General features: G+C 42.8%; 1 protein-coding gene across 3 annotated transcripts in view; it reads left to right on the forward strand.

The window, feature by feature from the left end:
- Window positions 1-1,417: 1,417 nt before the first annotated feature.
- The window catches only part of NCEH1 (neutral cholesterol ester hydrolase 1), a 31,280-nt gene continuing 9,253 nt past the window's right edge, over window positions 1,418-23,444 (forward strand). The window contains exons 1-4 of one of the 3 annotated variants that reach the window (XM_018553766.1): window positions 1,418-1,882; window positions 12,430-12,498; window positions 15,180-15,249; window positions 19,989-20,160. In XM_018553766.1, coding sequence (XP_018409268.1) covers window positions 1,579-1,882; window positions 12,430-12,498; window positions 15,180-15,249; window positions 19,989-20,160 — 615 coding nt within the window. In that variant the 5' untranslated portion in view covers window positions 1,418-1,578. Of the gene's footprint in view, window positions 1,883-12,404; window positions 12,524-15,179; window positions 15,250-19,988; window positions 20,161-23,444 lie in introns of all 3 variants that reach the window. The other 2 variants (XM_018553768.1, XM_018553767.1) reach the window with 2 other exon arrangements.

A 23,444-nucleotide genomic window follows, 5' to 3' on the forward strand; every position in this document is an offset into this window, starting at 1 on the left:
GGATATGTCAGTTAGTAGATTAGTGACACGAGAGGACACTGAGGGGGTGAGTTGTGGAGTAGAAAGATACATTTGAGTGTCATCAGCATAGAGATGGTATTGGAAGCCATGTGAGGTTATTAACTGACCAAGGGAGGAGGTGTAGATAGAGAAGGGGTCCAAGGACAGAGCCTTGGGGACCCCTACAGAAAGAGGAAGAGGAGGGGAGGATTTAGAATTGTAGGTGACGCTAAAGGAGCGCTTAGATAGGAGGAGAACCACGAGAGAGCAGAGTCTTGTAGCCCAAGTGACTGGAGTTTTCTGAGGAGGAGCAGGTGTTCAACAGTGTCAAAAGCAGCAGAAAGATCTAATAGCAAGAGTAAGGAATAGTGGCCTTTGCTTTTAGCAGTAAGTAGGTCATTAGTGAGTTTTAGGAGGGCAGTTTCAGTGGAGTGTTGGGGGCGAAAGCCAGATTGTAAGGGGTCAAGAAGGTTGTGATCAGCAAGGTGGCGACTTAGGCGGCTGTAGACTCGCCCTGAGTACTCGCCCAAATCCTCGGTATGGGCAACAATACCGATACTAGTATAGGTATCGGTGCATCCCTACCAATCAGAAAGGGAATTTATATTTCCTGGAGTGTCATATGCTCAGAATTCTAGGCTGCTGCAAGCAGGAACATTTCCCACAATTGACAATAATAATGGGGGAACGGTTCTCTTTTTACAGACCAGGGACTGATCACTGAAGTGATTATAATTGACAGGTCCCCTTTCCCCCTAGGCCCACACACGTACACGCTTAGGGGGCTATTTATACAAAATGTGCTTTTTCAGCGACACCGCATCCACCTTTATTCTGTGTGAATAAACCAGGCTGTTGTGAGAAGGGAAGTTCTGCCAAGCATGAGAAGAGATACAGATTTAAAAGGAAGAGCAGCAAAGGGAAGGGGAACAACCATGGATTACAGTAAGGCGCACATTACAGTATTGTTTTATGTTACAAAATCTGAGGGTTTAATGTCACTTTAAGGTTACATTCACAGGTGGTACATCACATAGGTTTTTTTTTTTTTTGCAGTTACAAAAATCACGTCTTGCTTGCAAATGTGCAATGAAAACATGGGTGAAGCTTGGAGGTCAAACTGCTGCATTAGCTCCTGTGTCCTCCTGTGTGTAGGGCATCCCTATGAAGATGTGCGACCATGTGTGAGCAAAGTATAAATGGTGCCTACATGTGTCCATATCTGATTTCACCACCTTCCTCAAGGTTATCTAACCCCCTTCCTGAAGACAAGCTGACAATGTGCCCCTCACTTCCTGTGTACAATGACCACTGACCACCGGGGAGAACTGGCATGTGTATGATACACAGGCATGTAGGTGTACCTCCAGTCAGACAGCAGGTGGCGCTCTTCTACACGGCCGTCTATTACTATAGACATACAACACACACTGTACAAGGACAGGACACCAGCCTGTTAGACTTCCTCTGTGTGTGTGATTGGATGACGTCGGGCGGACAATGAAATCAGCCAGCTGACAAAAAACTTGGGCTGTGCAGAGTTTGTATCCACCGATCTGTGGAGAGGCAGCCATCAACATGAGAGCATTGTCTGCCCTACTGACAGCACTGACAACATTCACCGCCTACTATGTGTACAGCCCGCTGCCCAGCACCTTGTCCAAGCCCTGGAAACTCATGATGATGGATGCCACCTTCCGATGTGCCCAGCATCTGAGCAACTTGGCACATTATGTTGGTCTTAGCCACCATTTGCACGTCTTAAATTTCGTTTCCAACTACTTTTATCAACTGGATCCTGTATCGTCTGCACATTTAAAAGTCACGGATACCGTGTTTGATGGCGTGGAGGTCAGAATCTTTGACCCTGATACAGAACCTGGTGGGACATTAAAACGTGCTATCATTTACATCCATGGCGGAGGATGGGAATCAGTGGAATGAGGTCACAGCACACCATAGCATTGTATTTATTGTATGTGTCATCTGGAATGGATGGATGTGTTTACATTGTACAGCAGATGTGCAGTGTGGGCACAGGAAGTCTTTGTGTCACTGGAGGTTGTCATGTCTGGGGTGACTGTAGGAGTATATGAAATAAACTATGTGATCTATACAGCGGATCAAAACAATCGATATAGTGCAGCTCTACAGTTCTTAGATGTTGTGGCTGAATTCGTTTTATTGGCTTTTTTCCCCTGGTGACTGGGTCAGTAACATACCGTATTTTTCCATCTATAAGACGCCCCCATGTATAGGACGTCCCCCACTTTTTCTTACCCAAAATTCAGAAATCAATATTTTGCATGCACTTTTGCATAACTGATTACATCCAGTTTAAATTTTGCAGAGTAAGACAGCTGCATACTGGTACCGGTATTTTTTTTTTTCTGAAATTTTTATGGGCTCCCTGTTGCATCTGGGCGCTGGCTACACGCTTTCCGCAGCATCAGCAGACGTCAGGTAAATAAGGCCCATGATTGGAGGAAACCTGTTATCTTGTCTCTGCAATCAGAAGTTTCACTCATGAGGCTAGTTTGCAGAGGTATCGGCAGTTCGCAACCGCGGTTCTCCTCTCGGCCCCCCGTGTATAAGACGCCCCTCCATTGTTAGGTAAATATTTTTAAGAAAAAGTATAGTCTTATACATGGAAAAATACAGTAGTTACTGACCAGATCACTAGGATGACAACACTCACTTACTGTACTTTATCTACAGAACACTACTATCTGTCCTCATCTCCATAACCAGGGGTGTCCTTAGAATTTTCACTGCCTGGGTGGGGTATGATTGGGGAGCTGGTGGTGCACGTTACCACTGACATCAGTGTGCTGGGCCGGACACCACACAGAAAGTCACTGGTTGCTAAGAGCTGAGCGGGATGCCACTGTTTGCCAACATGGGATGATCTGGCACATACAAATGAGATGCTGCCTGAATTAACCACCTTATCCTGCCTCATTACAGCGACGGCCCTGTTCATAACATATGCAGGAAGTGTTCTGTAGCCCACAGAGGGAGTTGGGAACAATGTAAGGGCTCGTTCACACCAGCCCACGCACTCAGGGCTGGTGCAGACTTTGGCGATCCCGGGACACATGTCCCGGGACCATGCGATCATGTGTGGGTGCAATGGGGTAACATCCGTGCATCAACTGCTGAAAAAAAGGTACTTGTACTTTTTTGGGGGGACACACACTGCGCGGGTTTTTAAACCGCAATCGTGTGTGATTGCACAGGCGGTATAGCGGCAGGAAACCACGCAATCTGCCTGGTGTGCCATTACAAAATAATGGCGCCGCCAGAGGCGGTGTGCGTTTCTGTGACCGCGCAGTTTTGTGCATGATTGCCGCACGGTCTCGGATCGCCCAGGTGTGAACTTGGCCTAAAACGGGCCTTTAGGGTCACGGGAGGACATATACTAACCTCCTCCCGTGACCCAAAGCTCAGTATATAGTGGGCTATTGCCCGTGATATACTGAGAGCGCCGCAGCCGGGATGGATCCCGACAATACTGTCGAGATCCACCCAGCTGGCTGAGTGACAGCGGGCTCTGCCTGCTTCCACCCTGTCCGTTCCTCCACTCAGCGCTGGAAGATCGTGGGGGATGGGGGGAATCCCTGTGGGGAGTGGTGACTGACACTCGCGGCTCTCTGCAGGGAGATGATCGGGAAGTGAGTGAGCGACGGTATGTGTTCACTCACTTCCCGATCTATAGAGTGGGCGTGTGACAGCTTCTTTGTCACAGGTCGGCACTAACTATTAGGATGAGTGGAAATCACTCACCTCATAGTTCTCCTTTAAGCAAAGTATAGACCGTACGAATTGCGGCCCATTCTTGATGAAGCTGCCGAAATTTGCACAATGGGGGCCACTGTCAGCACCATTCCAGCCAGCTGATCGAAGGAGCTAGTCAAGAGATCCTCGACTGAACGGAGCCTGCAGCCAATTAGCTAGTAGTTCTGTTCAGGTATTCTGCTGTCCGCCGCTGTCAGAATGCAGTGCACACAATGGTTGCCTGCAGGTTGAATGAAGAAAAGCCTGTATACCCGGCTTAAGTGTGTCATTTCCTAGCATGTCCTATTACACAGGCATTTCTGCAACCACAAAGTCTGCTAATGGAAGGGACGCACAGACAGGTGACCTGCGTGTCTCGGCTAGTCTACGTCTGTCACAACCATAGGTCCGTGTTTCATTGGAGTCCAACTCTTTGCAAAATGTTTTTTTTTTTTAAGTTTTGAGAGTTCAGAAAGGCTAGAATCTCTGTGATGTTTTTATTGCCGTCTCCCCTTTTGGGAGATGTCTCCTTGCTTTCTATTTGATAAATGTCAGACAGGACAGGAAATGAGGGGACATCTCTATATTTCCTTTCTATTTTATAGGGGTCAGATGGAACATGAAGTAAGAGAAAGCCCCCAACACACAGACACACACACACACACTTCCCTACAAGGGGGACACAAGTGTACTGCTATCTGGGTCTCCATGAGGTAGAATTCTCTATAAGTTCTCTACAGGAGATGGGCCTCTGACAAAACAGGAAGTTGGGAGAAATCTCTCTGGGGTCACAGACAGCATTTGCTTTAAAATGTAACTATTTCCTACTTTATCCACATAAAAAAAATATTTTAACTAGAATTAGGATTTAAGCCTGTGACACACTGCATGCAAAGCCATGCAGAGGGAAGCAAAGCTGTCAGACACGGAGCTTGGCGTGCAGTGTGTAAGCTGAGTGCAGCCAGATGAATGACTTCAGCCAACCCGCTTGCACGTAACAGTTGGATGGAGTGTGCATCGTGAGGCGCGAGCCGATTGCCTGAAGATAACATTTTTCATCTCGGCACGCTCAGCTATGCAAGCTGACATGCCGGAGAGAAAATGACATGACACACTGCATGGCAAGGCAACATGCAGTGTGCCACAGCCTTTAGGGTTCTTCACCCCATCTCCAGACCAGAACATTTTTTATCTGGACCAAAAAAGCATACACAGAAATTCCAATGGTAAAAATGAGGCTCGTTCACACCATTTACTTCCAGGGTAATTTTTTGTTTTGGGTTCCGAAATGCCTAAAAACACACGTAAATGCATGCAAACGCACGGGAACTTGCCTAAAACCCAAGCAAAACCAATTGAGAAAAGAAATGCACTGGAACACATCACAAATGTGTCGAAAACTCACCCAGATCTGGTCTGGAGGTGGTGTGAACAAGCATGTATAGCCAAATCTTTTTTTAGAGAGTGGGGTAGGGTTAAAACCAGTTTGTTTTTGCTGTTTGTGTACCATTGGGTACGTTTCCCTTCACTTCCTGTCCCAGAGACACAGCAGGAAATGAAAGTGAATTTCTCAAAGTGAGAGGAATTTCCCCCGTAGGCAATTGTCTCCAGAACAGATGTCCACGTGGGAAGATGTCCCCTTGCCTTTTGTTCTGGGGACAACTGTCAAATTTTGGATTTCCCTTCACACTTTGTTGCAGTGAGGATAGTCATCAGGACAGAGCGGTGAATCTCCCCAAGGGGGACACAGACATCAATAAAAACTGGGCAGAGGGTCTTACCCTCACCATCCAAAACAAAAGCAATAGTTTGGCCTTGAGATACGCTGGGCCTATTCCTCTGCTGGTGATGTTTGTCATTTAAAGACATGTAGAAGGATTGAGCTGCAAGTAACAGGATGAATAATCTTCTTTTTACAAAGTGCTTATTGCTTCCTTTATGATTGCTCAAGAACCCCTGGGACTCCGGAAAGAATAGCCAGACAGAGGCACGTGGAAGGTCATTGACTTGACAACTGTCACAGGGCTGCTGACTTCACCTACTGGCCTGACATCTAGTAAACCCTGCACAGCGTATCATCTGTACCCCCTCCTCATCCTTCAATATTGTGCATCACGGACTGTTTGCATCCTCATACATGGTGCAATAAACATTACAAAACAACTGCGGTACCCAGATGTATTCTTACACAACACTGTAATGTGCGTGCAATGATCTGGTACAGTTTCCCTCTAAGCCTAGAATCGGCTAGAACTATGAGGTGAGTGAAAAGCACTTACCTCATAGTTCTCCTTTAAATACATATTCCGTATTACCATACTATTATTTCATGCAAACAAACTTTTTTTTTTTTTAATATTGCCTCATGAAGAATTTAGAGCCTGTTCAAACCAAGGTACCGTGCAACGCACCTAGCGTGCATTATAATGTATGTCAATGCAACGTACCTCCGCATCGTAATGCGTGGTAGGTGCATTGCCCAGTACCCTGCAGTAATCGCACGGAACCATGCAATTAACATACAGCCTTGGTGTGAATGGGCCCTAAAGGTGCCCATACACTGTACGATTATTGTTTGAGAATCGCGGGAAATCCCGCGATCGTACGATAATCGCAAAGCGTATGGAAGGCGTGCAACCGTTTCTACTTTACTGTAAAACCCGCCGTGAATCGTACGATTCTCGGCGGGTTAGTGGCCTGCTTGTTCGACAACTGCTGAACGGGCCAGTGTGCCCGTTCAGCATTGCAGTCATCGGAAGCCCGCCCTCGCAAGACCCCCCAAAAGTCTTGCGATGGTTGTAAAGTGTATGGCCACCTTTAAGGGGCCATACACCCCTTAAGGGGCGGGCTTCCGATGCTCTATCTAGTGGGCGCACACAGCCCGTTCGGCAGTTGTCGAACAAGCAGGCCACTAAGAGTTGTCGAACAAGCAGGCTGAGAATCGTACAATTTTTGGCAGGTTTTCCAGCCTGCTTGTTCGACGGATGACGTGCGACTACACAGTAGAAACGGTCGCACGCCTTCCATACACTTTGCGATTATCGTACGATCGCGGGATTTCCCGCGATTCTTGTACGATAATCGTACAGTGTATGGGCACCTTTTAGAAGGATTTACTGGGCCCTCTCACTAAGTTTGGGAACCATTGCTTTAGGAGATAGAAAGTGAACAGAAACATGCTATCTAAAGCTCGCCCACTGTCACATAGGTCCTAGCTGAAAGAGGACAAGTTGTGTATATCCACTAAAAGATATTCTATTGCAGAGTAATATTTCTCTTGTAGACTTGCATTCACGTGGCAAAGAAAGGGGTTAATATTTTCTCAGTAAAGAGTCGCAGTCAAAAGGCTTTCACTGACTTGCAATTCTTGAGTCTATGTACAAGTGACCTTTCCCCTAATTCTTTCACACTCTACAACCTTACACCAGGAATCCTCCAACTGCTGTCACAAGATATTAGATATTGTACCAAGAAGAAGTCATGTCCCAGCATGGCCAAACACATCATATAATGATGTTATAAGAACAGCATAAGCCTGGCAAACGAACATTTCCATATTACCTGCCTTCTGCTTTAACCCTTTGTGGAAAACAGCATGTGCCTGCAAAATGTCCAGAGAATGTGGCTGTGGTTACATGCATGGGACACAGCAGGAGGCACATGTATGTGTATTGTGGCGGCCACATTTGAGCTTTACGCTGCAGATTTATCAAAGGGAAACCTGTTTTGCTGACAAGAATATGCTAAGTCTAAAGACAATTAAACTTCAGACACAATATATAAACATGTGGGATACAACATAAGGTACCCGATACATCACTGCCACATGGTGGAGTTTATGACTCTGTGTTGCTTATTTTGACCAAACTGGACTTGCATAGTAGTAGAGTATGTACATGATGATGAGCAGAGGAGGGATAAGACCCCACAGAGTGTACTTAAGAATTGCAACAATTATATGCTTAAAGTGACATTAAACCCTCAGATTTTGTAACATAAAACAATACTGTAATGTGCGCCTTGTAATCCATGGTTGTTTCCCTTCTCTTTGCTGCTCTTCCTTTTAAATCCTCATGTCTTCTCATGCTTGGGGAGAACTTCCCTTTGCAGCTGAGTGCCTCTTCCTGTAGTGCTGGCTCAGGTTGCAAACGTACACACAGACACCGTGTATCCATTCCTGAGACAAGGCAATCTGCTGCAAAACAGAAGTTCTGCCCAGCATGAGAACAGATACAGATTTAAAAGGAAGAGCAGCAAAGAGAAGGGAAACAACCATGGATTACAGTAAGGCACACATTACAGTATTGTTTTATGTTAAAAAATCTGAGGGTTTAATGTCACTTTAATGTAAGTATTTTACTGAGAGCAATGGATGTGGACCATTAGGGTTTCTATAAATGTAAAGTTCACACAGCAAACATCTTTGTGAATGAGAATCGCAGCACATTGTGGCCACTAGATGGAGCCACGGAACACAGGAAATTCCTATGCTCCTCAGCTCTATCTAGTGGCCATAATGCATGGTGAATCCCTTTGCAGAGGCATTCGCTATGCAAACATTTTATATATAGACCCCTTTTAGATTGACACATGACTGTGGAATATGTGCATTATAAATACTGGGGCATGGTAAAATGCCACTATGTGTATTTATTAACTGCAGCAATTATATATTCAATGCAAGTATGTTACTCTAGAGGGCTGTAGAACAAGCATTGTGAACTGTTAAAATAAATACACAAGGAATGCGAAAGACTGGTGAATCATACAAGAGGTATAAAACATGCAACAAAGTATGTAATGAATGTAAAAAACGGGAAAGTGAGTGGTGTCGCAGAACATTGGAACTAGCAGAGGAACTCCATGAATTATAAGTTATCAAATAACAGGTTTGGCTGAAAATAAGATCCTATGTACTATGGCACAAGGTAATACATGCGCACCCTAGTGTTTAGGCTCCCTCACTGTATGCATTGCGCTACCAGAATGCTATACCATCAGTTAAGGAGCGTTGTGCTACAGCAGCCCATTGATTTTAAATGCCCTGGCAGTGTGGAAAATCATACCTGACCCTTTTTTTAAACACCCCGCGACACACAGCATGTGGCTCTGACACAATGCAGTGCGGGTCTGCTGCCCGATACTGTAACAGTGCATTGGGGTGATTCTAAATGAATGGCAGTGTGCATGGTACTGCGTAGTAAAATGTTTGTTACTGTAAAATTGCAGTGTAAAAGGGGCCTTAAAGTCCAAAATATGTTTTATTAATATTTCATTATTGAATAAGGGGGATTTGTGTAATAGGGTGAAGGTATAATACATTTATATATATATATATATTGCCAATTTACAAAATAGAAAAGCTACAGCAGCAATATAAATATCTCCATCATCTTTGTTTGAGTATAATGCTGGCAGAAATTATACAAACAAAAATAAAGGCTGTGAAATGGATGATAACAATGTGACAAAAATACAGATTTATAAATACAGAAATGTTGCAGTACAGAGATTAAGCACAAGCAAGTTGACAAGTCTTTCTGAATGATATGTAATCCTTTCTCCCCCAAGAATGTATCTTGTTATCATTTATGTGAAATGATCGAGATCCTCATAGTAGAACAGAAACACATACAAGAATGTAAAATGCTGTCATTACGGTTTCTGCTCAGATGGTTTTGCTATGAGTTATTGAGAAACCTGTTAGTGTAAATTATTTGCTAGAAGTTGGGCAGGAATGAGGGATGGTCAGACACACCTATTTATCTGATTGAATGCCAGGTACAAAATGAAGATTAATTTCACATATATCTATAGAAGGAACACTAACATATACTGTATTTGTCTTATTGCAATTAATAGCCAATAAAAGAAAAAATTGAAAAAACTTGACTGTAGATAATGTTTACACCAGTGGATGGCAGTTGGCTAGATTACAGGGCTGTTGCAAGTTTCGCTCCTGCTCAATTCTTAAGGTGCCCACACACCTTGCGATAATCGTACGATAATCGCCGGAAATCCCGCGATCGTACGATTATCGTAAGGTGTGTGGAAGCCGTGCGACCTCTACTACTGTAAGGTCGCACAACTTTTAACTTACGAACATGCTCGAAAACCCGCCGAGCATCGAACGGTGTTAGGCGGGTGTGTAGCATGTTCGTACGATAAAAGCTGGACGGGCCGGTGTGCGCAAGCGCACACTGCCCGTTCGGCATTGCGGTCATTAGAAGCCTGCCCCTCAGGGGGGCACGGCTTGCGATCAACGCAAGTACGCTCTGCCTGTCCAAGATAGGCAGATTGTACGTTGTTTTAATTACCTTACAACCATCGCAAGACAACCAGCCTTATGAAAACACACATTTCCTTTTGATTGAATAACGTACAGCGGTTCTGAGTCTGTAATCTATGACTCTCAGCCACATGAAGAAAAGCTGTGCAAAGGTTTCTGGGCTCGTTCACACCATATGCATTTGGGCTGTGCTGGCTGTTTTTTACCAGTACAACCCGAAAGCAAAGCAAGGCAAGGCAATTAGGGTTCTCATGGATGGGGACAGTTCACACCACTGCATTCCGTTGCTGTGTGCGCTTGAAAAAAGTACGGCATGCAGTACTTTTTCTTTGAGCACACCACAGTGAGACGTGGTACAACCGTATTGTACTGCGGTGAACCCATAGGACTTGATGAAATGTGACATTTCAATAAACCTCTAACAACACATCAGCCACTGTGCGTGCACACACACACCAGCGGTTGAACGTGGCTGCTGGTGTGAACAAGCCCTAAAAGATAATGGCAATAAAGTAAACCTGCCACGAGAGGAGTATCAGGGCTGCCAATACTGACCTTCTTCTGAACATTTTAGATGCCTGGCTGTTGTACTGACCCCCTGTTGTTCTGACCCCATAAGTCTGATATTTATTTCAGTCACCCAAAACAAGTGTGGAGATCAGGAAAGTTAGAGAAAAGTCATAAATCCTTATCTGCATACTTGTTACGGGTTGATAATTCAAAGTTTTTCAGCTCAAATCTCAGCCAGACAGCTAGCATTTTCAATATGAGAGTTCAGCAGTAGCAGCCTGTATGTGTATGGTTACCTTTTTAAATAATCTATGAGTATTCATTTCTTGTGCGATACTGCAGTCTCTTTACATTATTTCCCTATCCTTTTATGTAATCAGTAGAGGAAGAAAAAAAAAAATACTATGATATGATGTGCCACATTATTCCACCTGCCATTTCACCATGTTGACCATCATTATCTGTATGCAGCATATAATAGTCTTGTGCAAGGACTGATCTGCATGGTTTTATGTGTAATATGTTAGTATTGTATAATTTTATGAATAAAAGGTAAAGTATTTAGAATGTAATAACATACAAAAGATGGTACTATGTATCTTTAAAGCCTATTTGAACTCCCATTATAATCTGCTAAATACATTTTATGTACATCAAAAGGTGTTCCAAGTTACTATGTGTTTGTTTGTTTTTGTTTTTTTGGAAAGCAGCCACAGCCTAAGTAGAAACGCCTGTCCCCTGCCAGCATGAGGCACGGAAGTACCCTTGCTCTTTGTGTGGAACCAGTGGTATCTCTACAGAGGTCCAAGTGGCCTTTCTACCTGAGTTGTGACTGCTTTCTAAAGAAAGTGAACTGTAAGACTGCACACCTTTTTGATTTGAAGCATGTATTTAGCAGATTAAGGGCTCTTGCACACGGCCATTCAAGGCCATATATCACCCAGATCAGTGTGTTTCTTTGACATGTACAGCCTGTTTCAGATTAACTATGGCCGCTCAGCCTCTACAAATTAGTGATAGGCCAAGAGGTCCACACAGCTGTCCCGATTAATTTGCACATGGATCAATTAGCTACGGTAAGGGCCAGATGAGCATCCCTGGATGCAAACAGTCTGCATACAGGGCCACTCAGCTGTCCCTAGCCATATGTAATTGCACAAGGAACAGCCGTGGAGAGTGTCAGCTTGTCATTGATTTGTACAGGCTTCCTGTCCAGAGCTAAGCGGAGACCACTGCCTGCACTTGTTGCAGAAATGCTGATCTTGGCAGAGTATGGCTATGGACGGCCGTCTAAATGAGCCTTTAGATAGTTGGGCTTCAAGTGGTTACGGATATGTGTATAGAGATGTACCTCTACAGAAGGGATCTGTGCTGTTTTTGAAAATGAAGAAGCTAATGCTGAACCTTATTGATGTATCAAGGTTCCTTCTATTACTGCAAAATGTTCCTATAAATTACTTGGACATTTAAAATAGAAAAGTGTGCAAAAGACAGCGACCCACCTTAACCATTTAGAAGAATTTCCAATGGCATGACTGATGATATCTGATTGGTTCCTTCTACCTGTGCAATGTTATAATTGTCATTGACATAGTTATGTGAAGCAAAACTGTAGCAGGAACATACGAGTGTCCATTATCCAAAGTCCTAAAATATATTAGATAATTATATTGTGTTGTTTTTGTTTTTGTAGAGCAACTTGGCACATTATGTTGGTCTTAGCCACCATTTGCATGTCTTAAATTTCATTTCCAACTACTTTGATCAACTGGATCCTGTATCGTCTGCACATTTAAAAGTCACGGATACCGTGTTTGATGGCGTGGAGGTCAGAATCTTTGACCCTGATACAGAACCTGGTGGAACATTAAAACGTGCTATCATTTACATCCATGGCGGAGGATGGGCCCTTGGAAGTGCAAGTATGTTGCCACCAGATCCTTTAGGGTAAACATTGAATAGTAGAAGTGTTTTACATTTTAGAAAGGTTTGAGGACACTATCCAAAATGTTTTATATAGGTCATGGAAGTGACGTCATTTACCTTCATTGTGAAGAATGAGACCTAGGAAGTATGTGTCTAACTAGGGAAATGGGTCCTGAATGATATAACATTGCATAATAGGAGTACCTATTAAAATACAGTATAGAAGATTGAGAATACTGACCAAAGCCTTGTATGCAGTTCACAGGCAGCAATACATGAGTGAGCAGGATCAGATTGCACTGATTGTCATGCTTGTGTATAGATTCTCTGGGGATTTTTTTTTAAGTTTGCTAATCATGACCCATAACATCATACAAGAGGTAAACAATCAGGTCAAAACAGTTCCAGAGTCAGTAAATAATTTTGAATATTTAATGGCATTTAGTCAGTGAATATCACAGTGTCACAAGCATTATACATACATACTGTAAACACAGAAAAGCACAGAACTGACTCTGATATTCATATTTATTATAGCTGATGCTGACAATTATTCCATCTCAGAATGACACTGAAAACTTATGCCTGATATTGGCTCCGATATCAAACCATGCTGAACATAAGAATTGTTTTTCATAATTCTTTCATTGCTGTGGGGTATTATGTTAAAGTGACACTATACTGAGGAGTTCAATCTTAAAGAAATCAAGTACCTTAACTATTCACAGTACTGGACCTTACTTGTATCATCACTTGGCTGTAGATCCTCAAATCATCTCTGAATTTGTGCTGACACTGTCCTTCCTTCTGGAGGGTGGCTACTATTATTCCCCATGGTCCCTGTGTGTGTTGTAAAGTAGTCACCGCTTCAAGCTCGCTCCTGTAATGGACTACAAACTCAGTACAAATTAGTAAACCAAACATGGGATTGTAGTCCATCACAGGAGTGAGCATGGAGCGGTGGCTACTCTACAACACAAACAGGGACCATGGGGAACAAAAGTAGCCCCCCGCCAGAAGGAAGCACAGTGTCAGCAGCAATTCAGAGATGATTTGAGGATCTACAGCCTGAGAGATACACAAATAAGATACATTTTTGTTAAGGCCTTGTTCACACCAAGCGCGGAGCAGGTGCAGAGCAGAGCAGTTGCAGACCGGATCAAATCTGCGTCCAATGTATTCCAATAGTATTTTTAGCTCCAGCTCACATGGCAGCGTGCAGTTCTTGAGCAGGTCCAGAGCAGGTGAAAAAACTGCAGCAAGCCCTATTTTACCTGCTCTGGAACGCATGCAAACGCATCAAAAATGCATGCCTGGAACGCACTGAAAGCCCATGTTAAACAAAAAAAAAATATATATATATATTTTTTTTATTACCAAAAACGTCCCGGAATGCATCAAAAACACGGCACAACCCACTGCAATGCGTGTGCAGAAACCTGAGTGGATCTGCTCTGCATTTGGTGTGAACAAGGCCTAATAGTTAGGTTTTTTATTTTTTTTTAGATTCAACTCCTGAGTTTAGTGTCACTTTAATAAGTTTTATAATAGAAAATCACTGAATTTAATACCTTGTGCTACTGCATGGCCTCATGCACACAACTATATGAAAATAAGGCAACTACTATGAAGGGTCTTGCTTGCAGAAACTGGTAGCAAAATGCTGCATAACAAGTGCTGTGTACACTGTACGCATGTCATTTCTATGCAGAGTTTACATATGTATAGGACAAAGGTGCCCTATTACCTGCTATAATGCTAGGCGGCCTATGCCACCTGCATCCTTTAATGCTAGAATACTAAAGCCACACTCTGGGCACCTCCCCACTATCCTTCATTACAAAATGCCTTGTATTGTTTTTAAACAATGCAAGGCATTCTATGATTGGAGGAGGAGGGGGGGGGGGGGACTCTGCACATAACACACAGCTTTTTAATCATAATATACACAACCAGTGCGGTGTGTAAATAATCATTTTTCCCAGATTGTGGCTTTAACACATTGTGCACATGGGCCCAAAGAAAATAACAATCCTGCCAGATGTGATTTACACACCTCTGATGCAATGCATAACTAAACAGGTAACACATGTTTTCCTGGTTCAGTAGTATATCTTCCTGTATCACCTCTGCCTCCAGCTTGCTTATTGCACAATAAGGGCGCATCATTACCTCTGTCCGGTGAACAGGCTGCTGATCCAAAAAACAGTTAAGCTAATCCAGGATGTAGCAATGTGATCATCCTGAGTAGCAGTGTGGTACAACAATGGCTGGCCAACATTACAAATCATTTTGGATTTGGAACAGTAAACATATATGCACTTTGCTTTTGTGGTTTTTTTTACCTGGAGCTTCACTGTTTTACAGCAATTTGTTTTTCACTTCCTGTGATCCACCCTGACTTGTAATTCCGTTAGTTTCTGTAAGAAAAAGGGACAGTCAAGTTGCGGAGGATTATTGGTGACAGTAATAGAGATCGTTGTCTGTGTTGTGTGAAGGAATAACCCTCCAGGAGTATTATGGATAATTGCCATCATTCAAATCTCCCAGCTTGACATTTTCCATCTGCTAAAACCAACATCCTGTAACCATGCTGATATAATGTCTGAATGTGTGACCTGCAGTGTACCTGCATTACAATGTGTACGACTAGTTATATTGCTTGTGCTTGTTTTAGGAGCAAGGTCCTATGACACTCTGTGCCGGAGGATTTCGGAAGATGTGAATGCCATTGTTGTTTCTATTGAGTAAGTCTGAACAGTGGACCACTAATCCATTCTGCATGCTGGTTTGTCAGATCAGAGCACAAATATTCAGTGAATGCAATATTTAACTCTTTCATGTGCATCATTTTTTTATTGTTTTCTGTCATGGTTGTATTGAAATGTGCTTATGCTTCCTTTTTTAAATAAATAAACTGAATTAGTTGTGGAATTTGTTATAGGTGTGGAAGGGAAGCATAACTTGCTAGCAGAGACTGTGGTCACTAATATGGCATATCAAAAATTGTATTATTGCTGGCCGCATGTTGTTGGAGGTTGAGGCCAAAGTAATGTTGTCCCTCAGGGAAGGGTCCATGCATGGATCCTCTCCTGATCAGCCCTTGTGAAAGGGGCCTTAAGTATGTTATACACGGGTAGATTTTCTCATGAATCTTCGTACGAAAAATCCCGTGGTAACATTCGATAATGCCATCAGAGACTTGTTGATTGCCCTTCTAAACTTCATTTAAATTTAGGGGGTTATTCACAAAGCTGCCAAAGGCAGCCGAGTGAATAACCCAGCCGAAGTGAAGTGAGCCGAACTACGTTACTACGTACATTAGCTGAAATCAGCTATACATCTGCTGAGCCGACGTGAAGAGGGCCTTCGACTCAGCCGATCCAACATCTGAATCGGCTGAGCCGAAGCTCCAGCAGCTCACTCGCTGCCGTTCGCCCCTATTCTCATAGGGGCCGAATGGCAGTGAGTAAATAGACAAATGTCGCTGAGCAGCATTCGGCTCGGCTATTCTGCTCGGAACCTCCGAGGTATTGAGCAGAATAGAAAAGAAGTTTAAAAGAAGGTAAAAAAAAATTAAAACCGTTGCCAATTTATTTAAAAAATGTAAACAAATAGAATTTAAAAAAAACATTTTTTACAAAAAATTGGGACAGCTAAATCCGCCCAACTGTTTCCTATTGGCCGGCACCTGCTATAGTCTTCTAGCAGGTCCCGGCCAATGAATAACAACTGGGCGGAGCGAGCAGTGAGATCACGGCTGGCTTTGCCCAGCTGTCATTTGCAGGGCGAACGGCCGGCCTTCGCCAGGTCATTCGACCGGCTTTGGCTGCCACTGCGAGTCAGATAAGCCGAAGCATATGCCTTCCTTTGGCTGAGCCGCTCGGCCGCCTTCAGCTGCTGTATGGGCTATTGTGAATAGCCCGCACAGCAGCAGCGGCCAAAGGGAGCCGAAGGATCAGCTGTAGCTAAGTCTGTTTTCTTCGGTTCAATAGTAAATAGTCCCCATAGTTTTTATTTAACATTTGATTTTGTAATAGATAAATAAATTCCCTGAATGAAAACCACATTCACTGTTAAAATTTCGTTTGTTTGAGAAAAAGTTTCCGGCATGCTCGTTCGAATTTTTTCATCAATCAATAGTCGATTTGACTACATCAAAGATAAAAAAATGAACGCTCCAAAATCGATTGTTTATATAAATTGTAACCGTGTATATGCTACTTTAGGGAAACTGCATCCCTTGCCTTTTTTTATTAGTAACCCCCAGCCTATGGAGAGCACTGTCCATGTTTGGTCTGTATAGTCTCTATAAGTCTGGAAATATCTATAAGTCTGGAAATATTTCAGCAATCTTGTATTGATATGAAAGCCGTTTTATAACCGTGTCCTGGTTTCACACAGATCTGGATCTTTGTGGTTACAACAGCAAATCAGGTTTTATAGACTAGGCACATTTCATTTCACACAGTCCTTAACCACAGTCCTTAACCACAGTCCTTATGAAGTTTAGCCTTTTAGTTTATTTCCAATAAGAGAATGTGGTTTGTGCCTTGCACGGTGTGCTGACTTGTTTAATTCCGTACAGCTGAAGATTAGAGAAATTCTTGCCTAACTGAATGTGATTGCAGCCGACAAAACAAATTGCTCTGTTAATCCTCTTAGTAATCCATGTGATGTTTAGATAAATTTCACCGCCAGGCATGTTGGTGATTTAACACTAATAATGTAACAAGACGTGACATCACTACAATGCTTGTCACCTTTTTGAAGTTGTGATGTTGTATTGAAGGGATTTTTTAAAGTAAGTTTTGATTGCATTATCAAAATCAACTCTAGTATGCATTTCTCTTACAATGCTGCTGTGTAGTGTAGTGTAGTGACAGAGTGAATGGGAACGTACTGCATTTTGCCACTAGATGGAGGTGAGGATCATAGGATATAAATACTTGTTAGTAATTAGATCCAATGAGGTACAATGCATTTATTTCCTATGATCCTCAGCTCCACCTAGTGACCTAATGTGGTATTTTCCTCATTTACTCTGCTCTATGTGAATGAACCTATTGAAGAACATTTGATGAGAAGAAGAAATACACCAAGACCTTTTATTTTTGCCCCATTCTCACAACAGCTCATTACTTTGCTTAGAACAAATGTATCTGCAGTTTTGCTGGATGATTAGGCAATGCATTTCTTTTTATATAAAAATAGAGCGCTATGTGTTTAGTAGGCAGAATTTACAGTTTTCACGGCATTATTTATACATGAGTGCAAATGATTTTTTATGTAGTCATGTTGTACATGATACCTGGCAAATACTACCTACAATACAATCGCATGTGGCCAGGAGCCAACTTTGGCAAAGCGTTTCCATTCATACCCTGTTGATTTTATATTGTATATGATTCCATGGTCACAGCAATCAGAAATAAGGGCAGCGTCGATTTTTATCCTTTCAAAGATGTAATAAAGAAATAGTGGATCCAGCATACCTCACACAAGTTGAGCCATTCGGAATCCAGATTCCTTTACCCCTTTTCACTGCCAAGCCCTGCCTTACACTTGACATCAGCTGACCACACCATTTTTGCAATCTTTCACCTTTTTTTTTTTTTTAATTGTCAACTGCAGCTTTTAGAGTTTGAAAAAAAAACAAAAACCCCAAACAATACATTTATCAAAGATGTAATAAAGAAATAGTGGATCCAGCATACCTCACACAAGTTGAGCCATTCGGAATCCAGATTCCTTTACCCCTTTTCACTGCCAAGCCCTGCCTTACACTTGACATCAGCTGACCACACCATTTTTGCAATCTTTCACCTTTTTTTTTTTTTTAATTGTCGACTGCTGCTTTTAGAGTTTGTAAAAAAAACAAAAACCCCAAACCATACATTTTGGGAAAGCACAGGACTGGTAGAATAAAAAGATAGTGCTACTAATTTTGCAGGTCCTGCGATAAATGCGAAAATGTTTATCAAATCGATATTAAACCGATACCGAAATTAAATCAATAAAAACACTAAAATCAAAATTTGTGCACAAAAAAAAAAAACATCATTCACAAAATTCCGACTAAATCTAAAAGATAAAACTGGACTGAGTTACTAAATAACAAATATTTGTAAATTTTAAATTGTGCATTTTTGCATCATGCTAAAAAAACAAAGGAACGCAAAACTACATAAGCAACTTATACTAAAATGTGGGCTGTGGTAACACCTGATGGGCCCTGCTCTGTGTCCCCTCTGATATAGCGCAGCGTCCATCAGGGAGGAGAGAAACTGAGCGCTTCGGGCGAGGAGAGCAATGTAATCGGCTGGCGTCTCTCCTCCCGCACCGCTTAGCCTCCTGTGACAGATTAGGAGAGCGGCGTGGGGGGTGGAGACAGCTGTCACAGGAGGCTGAGCTCTCCTCCCGCTCCGCTCAGCCTCCTGTGACAGATCAGGAGAGTGGCGGTGTGGGGGCGGAGACAGCTGTCATTGCTGTCACAGGAGGCTGAGCTCTCCTCCTGCGGAGACAGCTGGCTGAGGAGGCTGCACACAGAATGATAAGCAAATATTTCACATATTTGCTGATCCTTCGCTCGGCATCCTGACCGCTCGGCACCGCACAGCTCCGCTCTTTAACCTGACAGCAGCTCTTTCCTCCCTTCCCGACACCCTGACTGTCAACACTCTCTCCTCCCCCACCAGTTTTCCCTGACTGTCTCTTGCAGTATGTCTCCAATTACACCTATAGCAGGTCCACAGCCTCTGAGCATCTATTGCAGTATATTTGATATTTCTGTCAGTCTCAAGTAGCATTTTGTATACTGATATAGTATGTGGTCAGGGGCCACAGTAAAGGCCCTTGTAAATTGACCACCAGTGGCAAAAAGAGACCCTGCCTTCAGACCCTGCATGTAACCATTGATCCTCCCAAAAGATTATTTGTGCATTTAACATATTTTCTATCTGCAAAAGCCTCCATTTTGTTGACATCCAAGAGAGGGAGAGGAACAGAGGGGCTGGCGGTATTTAGACAAGGAGAGGGGATTGACGCGCAATGTGTTAGGGAATTGTCTCCTCCTGGAGTAGTCAAATTAGCTAGAAAGTTCAAAGGTACATTGCAATGGAAAAAACCTTGGCTCTCCAGCTGTGCAAAAACTACAAATCCCATAAGGCATTGCCAGCCACAGGCATGACTCCCAGAGGCAGAAGCCTGATGGGATTTGTAGTTTCAGCACAGCTGGAGAGCCAAGGTTGCCTACACCTGATCTAGTGTATCTAAGTAGGCACAGATCCCTTACAAATGTTATACATATCAACATGATACAGTTGCTACAAATGGGTTTTAACATCTGTATGGCTATATCTAGTACCCCTTGATCATTTATCTCTCTTCACTCATACTGCATGCTCAAGATTCCATATTAAAATGTATGTGTATAAAAGTGTGCATTGTATATTTGTATATGTTTTCATTACACTTTTGCTCTCAGATACAGGCTGGTACCAAATGTTCATTTTCCAGAGCAACTGAATGATGTCTATGTTGCCGCAAAATATTTTTTGCTGCCGGAGGTGCTTGCCAGGTACTCTGTTGACCCGGAAAGGATTGCCATATCGGGAGATAGTGCCGGGGGAAACCTAGCTGCTGCTGTGTGCCAACAGGTAACTTGGGTCTGCTTCTGTTTGTATTTAACCTTGTATTAGTTTACATGAGTACAAACAAAAAACAGCGAAATACAAAACAATTCTATTGTGTTAAAGTGAACAGTGCTCCTCTCGCTGTATTTCTAATGTATTTACCTTTACTCTCACCAATGTCTCTCTCCCGGATGTTCCGGGAGTCTCCCGCTATAAGAAAGCGGCTCCCGGACAACGGGGAGAGAAACATTTTCTCCCGGAAAGGTTTACTCTGTTCGATCTAGCAGAGTAAACCTTTCCCTGCTGTTTGGTTTTTGTTTTCTGACAATGGGGCGGCCGGCCGCCGTCAGTCAGAAAAAAAAAACCCGACATAGGAGCTAATAGCTAGATTGCTATTGGCTATTTCAATGTGCAATAGCAAATAGCAGATTAGCTATTGCGCCTGCCCACTGCTGCTTTCAATCAGCATAGGTGGACCTGAAGTTCTCCATCAGATCCACCTCTGCTGACTGACAGCAGCAGTGGGCAGGCGCAATAGCTTATCTGCTATTGGCTATTGCACATTGAAATAGCCAATAGCAATCTAGCTATTAGTTCCTATCCTGGGTTTTTTTTTCCTGACGGCAGCAGCTGTCAACACACTAAAAAAAAAAACAGCAGATAGCAAAGGAAGCATTAGCTTCTATGCTATCTGCCATCATTTCAGAGGGTGCTCTCTTCCTTGTTGCACCCCCAAACGCAGAGAGGAGGGGGGGTGTTAACAGAGGGCACCTTCCTGAAATGAGAAGGGTGCCTCCCTGAAATGACTTATTTCAGGTTGGGATCCCTGGTATTTGAACATAGATGATGTTGTGACAACTGTCTTAACAGGGGATTGCCACTTACTTTGGTTAGATTTCCTCTCACTTCCTGTTGTGTCTTCAGGAAAGGATGTGAACATAAATATCCCCAGTGGTGCAAAGCAAAAAAAAGAAAATAGTTGTAACTATTCTGTACTTTTATCCAAAACTTTTTTTTTTCTTTTAAGTATTGCTATAAATAGAATTTAAACGCACTCAAGCAAAATCAACGACTGCCTGAAACTGTATAATCATTATGCAATATTAACCATATGTTCACCCTGGTATATACTGTATGTATAATTAAATATCCCTACTGCTGCAGTATAGTAGCAAGCTTTGTATAGCCAGATTTAAATGGTAACTTCTTCAGGGCTTGCTCACATGAAGTCCAGATTCTGTCCAGGCCAGAACAGTTAGCTCCTGGACCAAAAAAGCATCCCATTGTATCCCTATGGTATTTCTGGGCTCTCTTCACGCCAGCAAATTCCGTTCTGGTCCAGACAAAAAAAATACTGCTTGCCTAAGTTTCTCTGGTCCGGAATGCACTGGAAAGCATGGAAACGCATCAATAATGCATGCAAACACACTGAAAGTCACTTGTAAGCCCATTTTAAGCTAAAAAAATTACTGCAAAAACGCACTGCACTGCATTTGCAGATCTGGTCCAGGCATGGTGTGAACATAGCCTAACCGTAGATTGTTCAACTGCACACATCTGATTCAGACTGCTAAACCATAATATTTACATTTATGGAGGGGGCATCATCATTTAGGCTATGTTCACACCATGTCACGACCAGATCTTGATCAGATCTGCAAATGCAGTGAAGTGCATTTTTGCCGCATTACGGTTCTGTTTTTTTGTTTTGGGCTTTCAGGTGCAGTCCAGTGCATCTGCATGCGTTGTATGCGGAAGACGAGTGGTCTGGAACGGAACGGACTGCGCTGGTGTGAACAGAGCCCAGAAATACCATAGAAATGCTTTTATGGTCCGGACATGATCCAGACATGGTGTAAACAAGCCCTTAAGCACTGAGTTTTCTTGTAGACTGTTAACCATAGTGAAAGTCATTGGGCTTCTCTTAAGTCTGATAAGCACTGTGCTGCCTCGGGGGTCTTCCCTGCCAGGAAGCTATTTTTAGATCAGTAGATCTCCATTTGTCATTTTGCTCACTTATTTCTAGCTGGTCAGCTGCCTGTTTTTATCGCCCCATGTAACTGAGGCCTTTACAGAGTGAGTGCTTGTTAAAATGTAAATAAAAATACAGTGCAGTTAATTACATCTGTCAGGAGCAGCCAATTACAATATATCTATATTTTTCGGACTTGGTTAACCAAATCTGTAAAAGTTAAAAAAAAAAAGTTTTGTTTTTTTCTTTTTATTCCACTCCTTGTTATCCCCACATTTGCCATTTAAAGATATAGTAAAATAAGCTTTAGGAAGGCAATTCCACTAAAAGAAGACAATGAATGTCACTTTAAAAACAATACATGTATCATAACTAATAAAGTTATTGCCAAATTTAGATTCCTTAAGAGAAGTGAAAATTTTTGCATTTGCCTTCAGAGACACATTAGGCAATATGATTTGTACATGTTGAGTGATCATGCTCCACCCTGATGATGTCAGTGTCATAGTGCACGAAATATTAATGTTGATCTGCTCACTCCCTTGCTGCAGCTCTCTTTAATACCAGCTGGCAATACTAAGTAAGATGTGTGGTGATAAAGGCATGTATTTTCCTTTGTAGTACCTAGTAGCTCCGGCAATTTTGGATATACGAGCAGATGTTGTTTGAAGAGCCATTTTTATTGGTATATGACTATTGTTGTTTACAGGGTTTGGAGAAAAGCATACATCAACAGCATACATCAACAGCATGAGACAACAATTTAAAAGAGAACTATGGGGTAACCTTTTATCCCATCGTTCTCTTTAGGGTCACGGAAGGACATATACTAACGTCCTCCCGTGACCCAAAGCTCGGTATATAGCGGGCTATATACTGGAGCGCCACAGCCGAGGCGGATCTCGACAATACTGTTGAGATCCATCCAGCTGGCTGATTGACAGCGGGCTCTGCCTATCAAGAGGTAGAGCCAGCTGTGCCCGCCCCCTCCCCATCCGTTCCTCCAGTCAGCGCTGCGGGGAGCTGACAGTCACCACTCTCTGCAGGGAGATGATCGGGAGTGAGCGAGCGACGGTATATGTTCGCTCACTTCCTGATCAATAGAGCCGACATGTGACAGTTTTAACCAGTTGACATCCGCGGTGTTAAACCCCCTTCCCATCCAGGCCATTTTTCAGTATTCAGCGCTGCGGTACTTTGACTGACATTTATTCCGTCATGCAGCGCTGTACTGAAATGAATTTTATACCCTTTTTTTGGGGACAGATAGAGCTTTCTTTTGGTGGTATTTATTCACCACTGGGGTTTTAATTTTTTTACTATATTAAGGAAAAAT

The sequence above is a fragment of the Nanorana parkeri genome, unplaced genomic scaffold (genome assembly GCF_000935625.1).
Source record: "Nanorana parkeri isolate BGI_ZX_2015 unplaced genomic scaffold, ASM93562v1 scaffold129, whole genome shotgun sequence".
In the NCBI taxonomy this organism is placed as follows: Eukaryota; Metazoa; Chordata; class Amphibia; order Anura; family Dicroglossidae; genus Nanorana; species Nanorana parkeri.